Raw genomic sequence first — 13,634 nt, forward strand, 5'->3', positions numbered from 1 at the left:
CGAGCAGAGAATTAAAGAGCTCAGTTTGATTCAAATGACTCGGAATGATGTACTGGTTAGGCTCTTGCTGCAAATGAAAATACAGCATAAGACTGCTCTAACAAGTTGTCATTTGGTTTTCATCGTTGCTACTCAGTTCCTCATTATATCATCTCAAATGACCCGAGAAGCACCAAACAAAGTCGAATAAGAGTAAATCCAATCAACCAAGACCAGTAAAATTCACCATTGAAAGTACTCTAGAAATAATTGGTTCACCATTTAATCTTTATATGAATCAACATTGAGTGTATCAAGAAAGGAGAGTGATGTCTTGAGATCATAGGGTGTAGACTCCTTTGATCTGTCGCACTTCCGTATGATTAGTTCACGAAGAGAAGTCCCTGATCGCAAATCCGGTAGAGATGTTAAAACAGGGCAACATGATAATTCCAACCTTTGAAGGGTATTGTTGCTGCTGTTGCTGTTCCGATCATCATCATCATCACGAAAACCTTGAAACTCAGAACAATTACTGATCTCTAAAGAGTAAAGATTCGGAGTATTGTCTTGGACTAATGCCCCCAGTGGTAAATATATCAGTTCTGGAGAATTATACTTTCTCCGTTTCTTTTTAATAGGCCAATTTTGTTTTTTGAGAAATTTAAGGAAATTAAGAGAATTAATCATTGAAAGTGGTCCTCATGACACTTGTCAATAAAAGAAGTGAAGTGAAATGGTCCCCATGACACTTGTCAGCAAAAGAAGTAAAGTGAAGTGGTCCACATGACACTTGTCATCAAAAGTAGTTAAGAGAAAAGTGGTCCTAAAAAATTAAAATAACATTTGACTTTCCCAATTAGGAAACTGGCCTATTTTTTTGAAACTTTTATTTACAGAACTGACCTATTAAAAAAGAACGGAGGGAGTATATATCAATGGATCTGAAAGAGATCAGACATCCACCTCCTCTAATGGCGGATAATATTCAGTTTACCTCCTTGCCGCTGGTTCTGATTAATCTCTTAAGATATTGAGTTTACTGCCTTGCCGCTGGTTCTGAATAATCTCAATACCTTAAGAGAAGGAAATTTGTTCCGTAGGCTTCTCAATTTCGGACGATCCAGCATATATAGCTTCTCAAGGAGATGGAAGGAATCAACATCAAAACAAGAACACCATTGAGCAGTTATTCGTATCTTCGCCCTTGGAAATTCAAGAAAATATATTGCGGGAAAGGTTGATTCGACCCTGGGACCTGCTTCTTTTTTACCAGTCTTCACCAACTCTTCTGCCTGTACTTTTCCAAACAAAAATTTAATATCGTATTTGTACTTGTCTTCGGGCTTCATGATTGAGCTTCACTTCTCCTGAACTGCGCCTTTTTCCTGTCGTTATTAGATTTCTCCGAAATTCAATACCATTTGTCTTCAGGAGATGAAATCTTCCGCTGGAACTTTCATTTTTGCCTCTAAACTTTGTATAACTAGAAAGATGTACATACTACACAACTTCAAATATTCATAAAAATTAAATGTTAATACCAAATCTTCTTGAACCAACAAGTTACAGGAAAACTAAATCCTCTAGTCCTCTATGTTTCTAAATCCCACAATTACACCTCTTATGATATTATATAAATCTAAACTTGTTGAGTAATGAAAAGGATGATAAAAGTGCCAGAAAAGTAATGAGACACAAAGATTTTTTACATGGTTCGATCAATGTGACATACATCCATGGTTCTTCACTATGAATGTTAAAATTACATGAGTATTACATTTAGAATCTCCATTAATGGGATTTTGGTAGAGCTCTAGATTTGGGTGGTGGTGGTGATGGTTGAAAGAGAAGAAGCAAAAGATATTTGTGTGGTCTTTCTCTTTTTCAACTTATTTCTCTCATAAAATGATCTCTCTTAAAATTGATTTCTCTCTCTTAAAATGTCTTCTAGCTCCTTATATAGATAATTATCCTTGTAGAAGACAACCAAGACTCACATGCTCGGACTCTGTTTGTCTTATTCATTTACTTTTCAGAAGTTGTATTTATCTGTCGCGCAACGCGTTGATATGGATATCATTCCGTCGCGTTCTTAAATCGTTACCTTAGGGCACGCGACACTTCATATCAAATTTTTACGTTGTACGATATTTCACCCCTACAAGAAAAGTGCTCTTCTGTAGTGTTGTGCTGCGCATTGCTGTGAATTTTACCAAACATAATTTTTGGTAAAAGTTTGTTACATGTTTATTACAAAGTGCTTTTGGTTAAAAAAAAAAAAACAATCTCAAACAAGACTTATGTCTCCTGCCATTTCAAGTGACCAGATTCTCCTTGTTGATATGTCATGTGTAAGTGACGAAACTGAATCCTTATAAAATATGACCGTAAGGCAAGACCCTAGACCATCCCAATTGAAGAACACTAATCTCATAGTTTTCAATAAATCAGCACTTATGTCACGGCAAGAGACGCTAATTGTGCACCTAAGTTTATTTTGGGCAACACACTGAATGGTGACAGAAAATCTTATGTCCTTCTACTGATTTTTAAGAAATAGTCAGATAAGAATACAATATTTTATTATAAGAACGCCTTCAACTTGATTAGTTAATCATCAACCAAAAACACAAAACTCTTCTTAATGTGTACAAAATTATACACCTGTTTCTTTATCTTTATGTACATAATTATACGCATGTTAATTGTTAGTGTGTACATACATGTTAATTGTTAGTATGTACATAATTAACGCTAGGATAATATTTTCTTTATGGATTCCTGTTTTGTTTTTTTTTTTTGCATCATTATCTTTTTTTCATTGAGTTGAATCTACGTCGAGAGTCACCAATAATTTCAATAGCTCATAATTTCTTTATGAAAAGTCCATAATCAATAGAAAAATTATTTTAAATGGTCGATGTGCAAAATATATTTTATGTTCACCACTATTTTTTTGTTACCCTTTTTTTTCTACTTTATTTGTCTTATATTTTCTTTCATCCTATCTTGGCTTCTCGTGATTTCATTTTTTTTTTTCTGTAGATAACGATATCCTTAGCAATAAAACGAGTTGCATCTCTGAACAGTGAAGTTGGAAAGGTAAATTCTTCACTTGTGCCCTCTCTAACCATTTATTCCTTGTGAAATCGGTGAAGATATTCTTTTGAAAGGTTAAAGACTGGTACAATCTTTATGTGCATTTATTTTGTTATACCGGCTGTACGAGGTGCACTCATCTGAAACTTAAAAAATATGGCACTTATCTTCAAAATTGGGGGCTACTGAACTGGTATCCCGAAAAAACCTGCCATAATAGGTGGAATTTTCGTGTTCATTTTTGACCACCGAATTGGATATATATATCCAGCTAAAAATTATACCAACACCATAAAATGGATAATTTAAAACGGTTTCTGAAATGGACTTTATCATCACTTGGAAACTGAATCTGAATATTATATTCTGAATGCAGTTCCAAACCATGTGCATTATGGCTACAATAGGCAATCCTGTCAACTAAGGCTGCAAATCAGCCTCCGGGAATGATAAAGTGATGAACTATAATCGATTCCTTCCATTAATGTCTTCACAAGTAATACTACGTCCTTCTAATACTTTCACCTATAAATACCTACATCGCATCATAAACACAAATCCACAACTTCAGGAAACCCATAGAGAAAGATTTTCTTTTTTCTTGCATTCCATTTCATAAGGCGGTCTGATATCCGAAACTATGACAGCTATTAAGAAATCAGTGTCCGTACTATTCATGGTTCTGGTCCTCATGGCTGTCGTGAGTGAATTGGCAAATGCAAGTTCTATTATAGTGTACGCTGGACCAGGGTGCAACAATCGTGCTGAAAGGCATTTGAAATGTGGGTGTTCAAACATTGGTCTACGAGGTGGTTATGAATTTACTTACGGTGGACAAAGTGCTGCCATGTATTGGCAGTCTAATTGCGAGGGTGCATCTCAATTTATCCTCCGTGGTGATTCCCGTAGCTGTGACGCATATACATGGAAGAGTATGTTTATTCAGTGTTAAGTATACGTGATGCCAAAAGTGACTAGCTCTACTATTATGTGTTTCGATCCCTTTGGATCCAATAAATAACGCCATGAGTAAAATAGCAAGGTGGTAATAGTTTTTGGCTTTATCTCGTTTATTGTGAGTTGCTTGTGAGGTATATGTGTGTAATGGTTATCTAATTTCTAGTAGCTTTGTGAGTGTTATCTCAACACTATTTTAATGAAATGAATTTTATCTAATGTCACATCCCTTTTTATCCCCCCAAAAGCAAGAACTGTATTAAATAGGCCTACGAGAGAGATAAGAACAGTCAAGAAACAGAAGAACACCCAAAAAAACAAAAAGGGATATACAGTCTTTCAATTTTTGGATAGTTAACTGTTACTCTTCACAGCTAGGTTAGCACTCAGGAGTCACAGCCACCAAAAAATCATTTTGCTGGGGCAAACCGTTCAAAAACAAACGCGTAGAAAAGAGATAAATATACAGTGATAAAATGAATTCTCAGTTTAGATAAAATTAGAAGCCGAGCAGAGAATTAAAGAGCTCAGTTTGATTCAAATGACTCGGAATGATGTACTGGTTAGGCTCTTGCTGCAAATGAAAATACAGCATAAGACTGCTCTAACAAGTTGTCATTTGGTTTTCATCGTTGCTACTCAGTTCCTCATTATATCATCTCAAATGACCCGAGAAGCACCAAACAAAGTCGAATAAGAGTAAATCCAATCAACCAAGACCAGTAAAATTCACCATTGAAAGTACTCTAGAAATAATTGGTTCACCATTTAATCTTTATATGAATCAACATTGAGTGTATCAAGAAAGGAGAGTGATGTCTTGAGATCATAGGGTGTAGACTCCTTTGATCTGTCGCACTTCCGTATGATTAGTTCACGAAGAGAAGTCCCTGATCGCAAATCCGGTAGAGATGTTAAAACAGGGCAACATGATAATTCCAACCTTTGAAGGGTATTGTTGCTGCTGTTGCTGTTCCGATCATCATCATCATCACGAAAACCTTGAAACTCAGAACAATTACTGATCTCTAAAGAATAAAGATTCGGAGTATTGTCTTGGACTAATGCCCCCAGTGGTAAATATATCAGTTCTGGAGAATTATACTTTCTCCGTTTCCTTTTAATAGGCCAATTTTGTTTTTAGAGAAATTTAAGGAAATTAAGAGAATTAATCATTGAAAGTGGTCCTCATGACACTTGTCAATAAAAGAAGTGAAGTGAAATGGTCCCCATGACACTTGTCAGCAAAAGAAGTAAAGTGAAGTGGTCCACATGACACTTGTCATCAAAAGTAGTTAAGAGAAAAGTGGTCCTAAATAATTAAAATAACATTTGACTTTCCCAATTAGGAAACTGGCCTATTTTTTTGAAACTTTTATTTATAGAAATGACCTATTAAAAAAGAACGGAGGGAGTATATATCAATGGATCTGAAAGAGATCGGACATCCACCTCCTCTAATGGCGGATAATATTCAGTTTACCTCCTTGCCGCTCGTTCTGATTAATCTCTTAAGATATTGAGTTTACTGCCTTGCCGCTGGTTCCGAATAATCTCAATACCTTAAGAGAAGGAAATTTGTTCGGTAGGCTTCTCAATTTCGGACGATCCAGCATATATAGCTTCTCAAGGAGATGGAAGGAATCAACATCAAAACAAGAACACCATTGAGCAGTTATTCGTATCTTCTCCCTTGGAAATTCAAGAAAATATATTGCGGGAAAGGTTGATTCGACCCTGGGACCTGCTTCTTTTTTACCAGTCTTCACCAACTCTTCTGCCTGTACTTTTCCAAACAAAAATTTAATATCGTATTTGTACTTGTCTTCGGGCTTCATGATTGAGCTTCACTTCTCCTGAACTGCGCCTTTTTCCTGTCGTTATTAGATTTCTCCGAAATTCAATACCATTTGTCTTCAGGAGATGAAATCTTCCGCTGGAACTTTCATTTTTGCCTCTAAACTTTGTATAACTAGAAAGATGTACATACTACACAACTTCAAATATTCATAAAAATTAAATGTTAATACCAAATCTTCTTGAACCAACAAGTTACAGGAAAACTAAATCCTCTAGTCCTCTATGTTTCTAAATCCCACAATTACACCTCTTATGATATTATATAAATCTAAACTTGTTGAGTAATGAAAAGGATGATAAAAGTGCCAGAAAAGTAATGAGACACAAAGATTTTTTACATGGTTCGATCAATGTGACATACATCCATGGTTCTTCACTATGAATGTTAAAATTACATGAGTATTACATTTAGAATCTCCATTAATGGGATTTTGGTAGAGCTCTAGATTTGGGTGGTGGTGGTGATGGTTGAAAGAGAAGAAGCAAAAGATATTTGTGTGGTCTTTCTCTTTTTCAACTTATTTCTCTCATAAAATGATCTCTCTTAAAATTGATTTCTCTCTCTTAAAATGTCTTCTAGCTCCTTATATAGATAATTATCCTTGTAGAAGACAACCAAGACTCACATGCTCGGACTCTGTTTGTCTTATTCATTTACTTTTCAGAAGTTGTATTTATCTGTCGCGCAACGCGTTGATATGGATATCATTCCGTCGCGTTCTTAAATCGTTACCTTAGGGCACGCGACACTTCATATCAAATTTTTACGTTGTACGATATTTCACCCCTACAAGAAAAGTGCTCTTCTGTAGTGTTGTGCTGCGCATTGCTGTGAATTTTACCAAACATAATTTTTGGTAAAAGTTTGTTACATGTTTATTACAAAGTGCTTTTGGTTAAAAAAAAAAAAACAATCTCAAACAAGACTTATGTCTCCTGCCATTTCAAGTGACCAGATTCTCCTTGTTGATATGTCATGTGTAAGTGACGAAACTGAATCCTTATAAAATATGACCGTAAGGCAAGACCCTAGACCATCCCAATTGAAGAACACTAATCTCATAGTTTTCAATAAATCAGCACTTATGTCACGGCAAGAGACGCTAATTGTGCACCTAAGTTTATTTTGGGCAACACACTGAATGGTGACAGAAAATCTTATGTCCTTCTACTGATTTTTAAGAAATAGTCAGATAAGAATACAATATTTTATTATAAGAACGCCTTCAACTTGATTAGTTAATCATCAACCAAAAACACAAAACTCTTCTTAATGTGTACAAAATTATACACCTGTTTCTTTATCTTTATGTACATAATTATACGCATGTTAATTGTTAGTGTGTACATACATGTTAATTGTTAGTATGTACATAATTAACGCTAGGATAATATTTTCTTTATGGATTCCTGTTTTGTTTTTTTTTTTTGCATCATTATCTTTTTTTCATTGAGTTGAATCTACGTCGAGAGTCACCAATAATTTCAATAGCTCATAATTTCTTTATGAAAAGTCCATAATCAATAGAAAAATTATTTTAAATGGTCGATGTGCAAAATATATTTTATGTTCACCACTATTTTTTTGTTACCCTTTTTTTTCTACTTTATTTGTCTTATATTTTCTTTCATCCTATCTTGGCTTCTCGTGATTTCATTTTTTTTTTTCTGTAGATAACGATATCCTTAGCAATAAAACGAGTTGCATCTCTGAACAGTGAAGTTGGAAAGGTAAATTCTTCACTTGTGCCCTCTCTAACCATTTATTCCTTGTGAAATCGGTGAAGATATTCTTTTGAAAGGTTAAAGACTGGTACAATCTTTATGTGCATTTATTTTGTTATACCGGCTGTACGAGGTGCACTCATCTGAAACTTAAAAAATATGGCACTTATCTTCAAAATTGGGGGCTACTGAACTGGTATCCCGAAAAAACCTGCCATAATAGGTGGAATTTTCGTGTTCATTTTTGACCACCGAATTGGATATATATATCCAGCTACAAATTATACCAACACCATAAAATGGATAATTTAAAACGGTTTCTGAAATGGACTTTATCATCACTTGGAAACTGAATCTGAATATTATATTCTGAATGCAGTTCCAAACCATGTGCATTATGGCTACAATAGGCAATCCTGTCAACTAAGGCTGCAAATCAGCCTCCGGGAATGATAAAGTGATGAACTATAATCGATTCCTTCCATTAATGTCTTCACAAGTAATACTACGTCCTTCTAATACTTTCACCTATAAATACCTACATCGCATCATAAACACAAATCCACAACTTCAGGAAACCCATAGAGAAAGATTTTCTTTTTTCTTGCATTCCATTTCATAAGGCGGTCTGATATCCGAAACTATGACAGCTATTAAGAAATCAGTGTCCGTACTATTCATGGTTCTGGTCCTCATGGCTGTCGTGAGTGAATTGGCAAATGCAAGTTCTATTATAGTGTACGCTGGACCAGGGTGCAACAATCGTGCTGAAAGGCATTTGAAATGTGGGTGTTCAAACATTGGTCTACGAGGTGGTTATGAATTTACTTACGGTGGACAAAGTGCTGCCATGTATTGGCCGTCTAATTGCGAGGGTGCATCTCAATTTATCCTCCGTGGTGATTCCCGTAGCTGTGACGCATATACATGGAAGAGTATGTTTATTCAGTGTTAAGTATACGTGATGCCAAAAGTGACTAGCTCTACTATTATGTGTTTCGATCCCTTTGGATCCAATAAATAACGCCATGAGTAAAATAGCAAGGTGGTAATAGTTTTTGGCTTTATCTCGTTTATTGTGAGTTGCTTGTGAGGTATATGTGTGTAATGGTTATCTAATTTCTAGTAGCTTTGTGAGTGTTATCTCAACACTATTTTAATGAAATGAATTTTATCTAATGTCACATCCCTTTTTATCCCCCCAAAAGCAAGAACTGTATTAAATAGGCCTACGAGAGAGATAAGAACAGTCAAGAAACAGAAGAACACCCAAAAAAACAAAAAGGGATATACAGTCTTTCAATTTTTGGATAGTTAACTGTTACTCTTCACAGCTAGGTTAGCACTCAGGAGTCACAGCCACCAAAAAATCATTTTGCTGGGGCAAACCGTTCAAAAACAAACGCGTAGAAAAGAGATAAATATACAGTGATAAAATGAATTCTCAGTTTAGATAAAATTAGAAGTCGAGCAGAGAATTAAAGAGCTCAGTTTGATTCAAATGACTCGGAATGATGTACTGGTTAGGCTCTTGCTGCAAATGAAAATACAGCATAAGACTGCTCTAACAAGTTGTCATTTGGTTTTCATCGTTGCTACTCAGTTCCTCATTATATCATCTCAAATGACCCGAGAAGCACCAAACAAAGTCGAATAAGAGTAAATCCAATCAACCAAGACCAGTAAAATTCACCATTGAAAGTACTCTAGAAATAATTGGTTCACCATTTAATCTTTATATGAATCAACATTGAGTGTATCAAGAAAGGAGAGTGATGTCTTGAGATCATAGGGTGTAGACTCCTTTGATCTGTCGCACTTCCGTATGATTAGTTCACGAAGAGAAGTCCCTGATCGCAAATCCGGTAGAGATGTTAAAACAGGGCAACATGATAATTCCAACCTTTGAAGGGTATTGTTGCTGCTGTTGCTGTTCCGATCATCATCATCATCACGAAAACCTTGAAACTCAGAACAATTACTGATCTCTAAAGAATAAAGATTCGGAGTATTGTCTTGGACTAATGCCCCCAGTGGTAAATATATCAGTTCTGGAGAATTATACTTTCTCCGTTTCCTTTTAATAGGCCAATTTTGTTTTTAGAGAAATTTAAGGAAATTAAGAGAATTAATCATTGAAAGTGGTCCTCATGACACTTGTCAATAAAAGAAGTGAAGTGAAATGGTCCCCATGACACTTGTCAGCAAAAGAAGTAAAGTGAAGTGGTCCACATGACACTTGTCATCAAAAGTAGTTAAGAGAAAAGTGGTCCTAAATAATTAAAATAACATTTGACTTTCCCAATTAGGAAACTGGCCTATTTTTTTGAAACTTTTATTTATAGAAATGACCTATTAAAAAAGAACGGAGGGAGTATATATCAATGGATCTGAAAGAGATCGGACATCCACCTCCTCTAATGGCGGATAATATTCAGTTTACCTCCTTGCCGCTCGTTCTGATTAATCTCTTAAGATATTGAGTTTACTGCCTTGCCGCTGGTTCCGAATAATCTCAATACCTTAAGAGAAGGAAATTTGTTCGGTAGGCTTCTCAATTTCGGACGATCCAGCATATATAGCTTCTCAAGGAGATGGAAGGAATCAACATCAAAACAAGAACACCATTGAGCAGTTATTCGTATCTTCTCCCTTGGAAATTCAAGAAAATATATTGCGGGAAAGGTTGATTCGACCCTGGGACCTGCTTCTTTTTTACCAGTCTTCACCAACTCTTCTGCCTGTACTTTTCCAAACAAAAATTTAATATCGTATTTGTACTTGTCTTCGGGCTTCATGATTGAGCTTCACTTCTCCTGAACTGCGCCTTTTTCCTGTCATTATTAGATTTCTCCGAAATTCAATACCATTTGTCTTCAGGAGATGAAATCTTCCGCTGGAACTTTCATTTTTGCCTCTAAACTTTGTATAACTAGAAAGATGTACATACTACACAACTTCAAATATTCATAAAAATTAAATGTTAATACCAAATCTTCTTGAACCAACAAGTTACAGGAAAACTAAATCCTCTAGTCCTCTATGTTTCTAAATCCCACAATTACACCTCTTATGATATTATATAAATCTAAACTTGTTGAGTAATGAAAAGGATGATAAAAGTGCCAGAAAAGTAATGAGACACAAAGATTTTTTACATGGTTCGATCAATGTGACATACATCCATGGTTCTTCACTATGAATGTTAAAATTACATGAGTATTACATTTAGAATCTCCATTAATGGGATTTTGGTAGAGCTCTAGATTTGGGTGGTGGTGGTGATGGTTGAAAGAGAAGAAGCAAAAGATATTTGTGTGGTCTTTCTCTTTTTCAACTTATTTCTCTCATAAAATGATCTCTCTTAAAATTGATTTCTCTCTCTTAAAATGTCTTCTAGCTCCTTATATAGATAATTATCCTTGTAGAAGACAACCAAGACTCACATGCTCGGACTCTGTTTGTCTTATTCATTTACTTTTCAGAAGTTGTATTTATCTGTCGCGCAACGCGTTGATATGGATATCATTCCGTCGCGTTCTTAAATCGTTACCTTAGGGCACGCGACACTTCATATCAAATTTTTACGTTGTACGATATTTCACCCCTACAAGAAAAGTGCTCTTCTGTAGTGTTGTGCTGCGCATTGCTGTGAATTTTACCAAACATAATTTTTGGTAAAAGTTTGTTACATGTTTATTACAAAGTGCTTTTGGTTAAAAAAAAAAAAACAATCTCAAACAAGACTTATGTCTCCTGCCATTTCAAGTGACCAGATTCTCCTTGTTGATATGTCATGTGTAAGTGACGAAACTGAATCCTTATAAAATATGACCGTAAGGCAAGACCCTAGACCATCCCAATTGAAGAACACTAATCTCATAGTTTTCAATAAATCAGCACTTATGTCACGGCAAGAGACGCTAATTGTGCACCTAAGTTTATTTTGGGCAACACACTGAATGGTGACAGAAAATCTTATGTCCTTCTACTGATTTTTAAGAAATAGTCAGATAAGAATACAATATTTTATTATAAGAACGCCTTCAACTTGATTAGTTAATCATCAACCAAAAACACAAAACTCTTCTTAATGTGTACAAAATTATACACCTGTTTCTTTATCTTTATGTACATAATTATACGCATGTTAATTGTTAGTGTGTACATACATGTTAATTGTTAGTATGTACATAATTAACGCTAGGATAATATTTTCTTTATGGATTCCTGTTTTGTTTTTTTTTTTTGCATCATTATCTTTTTTTCATTGAGTTGAATCTACGTCGAGAGTCACCAATAATTTCAATAGCTCATAATTTCTTTATGAAAAGTCCATAATCAATAGAAAAATTATTTTAAATGGTCGATGTGCAAAATATATTTTATGTTCACCACTATTTTTTTGTTACCCTTTTTTTTCTACTTTATTTGTCTTATATTTTCTTTCATCCTATCTTGGCTTCTCGTGATTTCATTTTTTTTTTTCTGTAGATAACGATATCCTTAGCAATAAAACGAGTTGCATCTCTGAACAGTGAAGTTGGAAAGGTAAATTCTTCACTTGTGCCCTCTCTAACCATTTATTCCTTGTGAAATCGGTGAAGATATTCTTTTGAAAGGTTAAAGACTGGTACAATCTTTATGTGCATTTATTTTGTTATACCGGCTGTACGAGGTGCACTCATCTGAAACTTAAAAAATATGGCACTTATCTTCAAAATTGGGGGCTACTGAACTGGTATCCCGAAAAAACCTGCCATAATAGGTGGAATTTTCGTGTTCATTTTTGACCACCGAATTGGATATATATATCCAGCTAAAAATTATACCAACACCATAAAATGGATAATTTAAAACGGTTTCTGAAATGGACTTTATCATCACTTGGAAACTGAATCTGAATATTATATTCTGAATGCAGTTCCAAACCATGTGCATTATGGCTACAATAGGCAATCCTGTCAACTAAGGCTGCAAATCAGCCTCCGGGAATGATAAAGTGATGAACTATAATCGATTCCTTCCATTAATGTCTTCACAAGTAATACTACGTCCTTCTAATACTTTCACCTATAAATACCTACATCGCATCATAAACACAAATCCACAACTTCAGGAAACCCATAGAGAAAGATTTTCTTTTTTCTTGCATTCCATTTCATAAGGCGGTCTGATATCCGAAACTATGACAGCTATTAAGAAATCAGTGTCCGTACTATTCATGGTTCTGGTCCTCATGGCTGTCGTGAGTGAATTGGCAAATGCAAGTTCTATTATAGTGTACGCTGGACCAGGGTGCAACAATCGTGCTGAAAGGCATTTGAAATGTGGGTGTTCAAACATTGGTCTACGAGGTGGTTATGAATTTACTTACGGTGGACAAAGTGCTGCCATGTATTGGCAGTCTAATTGCGAGGGTGCATCTCAATTTATCCTCCGTGGTGATTCCCGTAGCTGTGACGCATATACATGGAAGAGTATGTTTATTCAGTGTTAAGTATACGTGATGCCAAAAGTGACTAGCTCTACTATTATGTGTTTCGATCCCTTTGGATCCAATAAATAACGCCATGAGTAAAATAGCAAGGTGGTAATAGTTTTTGGCTTTATCTCGTTTATTGTGAGTTGCTTGTGAGGTATATGTGTGTAATGGTTATCTAATTTCTAGTAGCTTTGTGAGTGTTATCTCAACACTATTTTAATGAAATGAATTTTATCTAATGTCACATCCCTTTTTATCCCCCCAAAAGCAAGAACTGTATTAAATAGGCCTACGAGAGAGATAAGAACAGTCAAGAAACAGAAGAACACCCAAAAAAACAAAAAGGGATATACAGTCTTTCAATTTTTGGATAGTTAACTGTTACTCTTCACAGCTAGGTTAGCACTCAGGAGTCACAGCCACCAAAAAATCATTTTGCTGGGGCAAACCGTTCAAAAACAAACGCGTAGAAAAGAGATAAATATACAGTGATAAAATGAATTCTCAGTTTAGATAAAATTAGAAG

The 13,634-nt window shown here is 35.2% G+C and overlaps 3 protein-coding genes across 3 annotated transcripts; all 3 read left to right on the top strand.

Annotated features, from left to right (window-relative positions):
- Positions 1 to 3,721: 3,721 nt before the first annotated feature.
- Positions 3,722 to 4,033, top strand: LOC113292673 (antimicrobial peptide 1-like). Its single transcript, XM_026541552.1, has one exon. The coding sequence runs from the start codon at positions 3,722 to 3,724 to the stop codon at positions 4,031 to 4,033; it is 312 nt and encodes a 103-aa protein (XP_026397337.1).
- Positions 4,034 to 8,266: 4,233 nt separating this feature from the next.
- Positions 8,267 to 8,578, top strand: LOC113292675 (antimicrobial peptide 1-like). The gene has a single exon (XM_026541555.1). It carries the CDS (start codon positions 8,267 to 8,269, stop codon positions 8,576 to 8,578), a length of 312 nt encoding a protein of 103 aa, XP_026397340.1.
- Positions 8,579 to 12,811: 4,233 nt separating this feature from the next.
- LOC113292679 (antimicrobial peptide 1-like) lies at positions 12,812 to 13,123 on the top strand. The gene has a single exon (XM_026541558.1). The coding sequence runs from the start codon at positions 12,812 to 12,814 to the stop codon at positions 13,121 to 13,123; it is 312 nt and encodes a 103-aa protein (XP_026397343.1).
- Positions 13,124 to 13,634: the final 511 nt, after the last annotated feature.

The sequence above is a fragment of the Papaver somniferum genome, chromosome 7 (assembly GCF_003573695.1).
Source record: "Papaver somniferum cultivar HN1 chromosome 7, ASM357369v1, whole genome shotgun sequence".
Lineage (NCBI taxonomy): Eukaryota > Viridiplantae > Streptophyta > Magnoliopsida > Ranunculales > Papaveraceae > Papaver > Papaver somniferum.

What these genes read in the sequence shown, in the direction of transcription:
- LOC113292675 (XM_026541555.1), top strand. Translation starts at nt 8,267, where the DNA reads ATGACAGCTATTAAGAAATCAGTGTCCGTACTATTCATGGTTCTGGTC.
- LOC113292679 (XM_026541558.1), top strand. Translation starts at nt 12,812, where the DNA reads ATGACAGCTATTAAGAAATCAGTGTCCGTACTATTCATGGTTCTGGTC.
- LOC113292673 (XM_026541552.1), top strand. Translation starts at nt 3,722, where the DNA reads ATGACAGCTATTAAGAAATCAGTGTCCGTACTATTCATGGTTCTGGTC.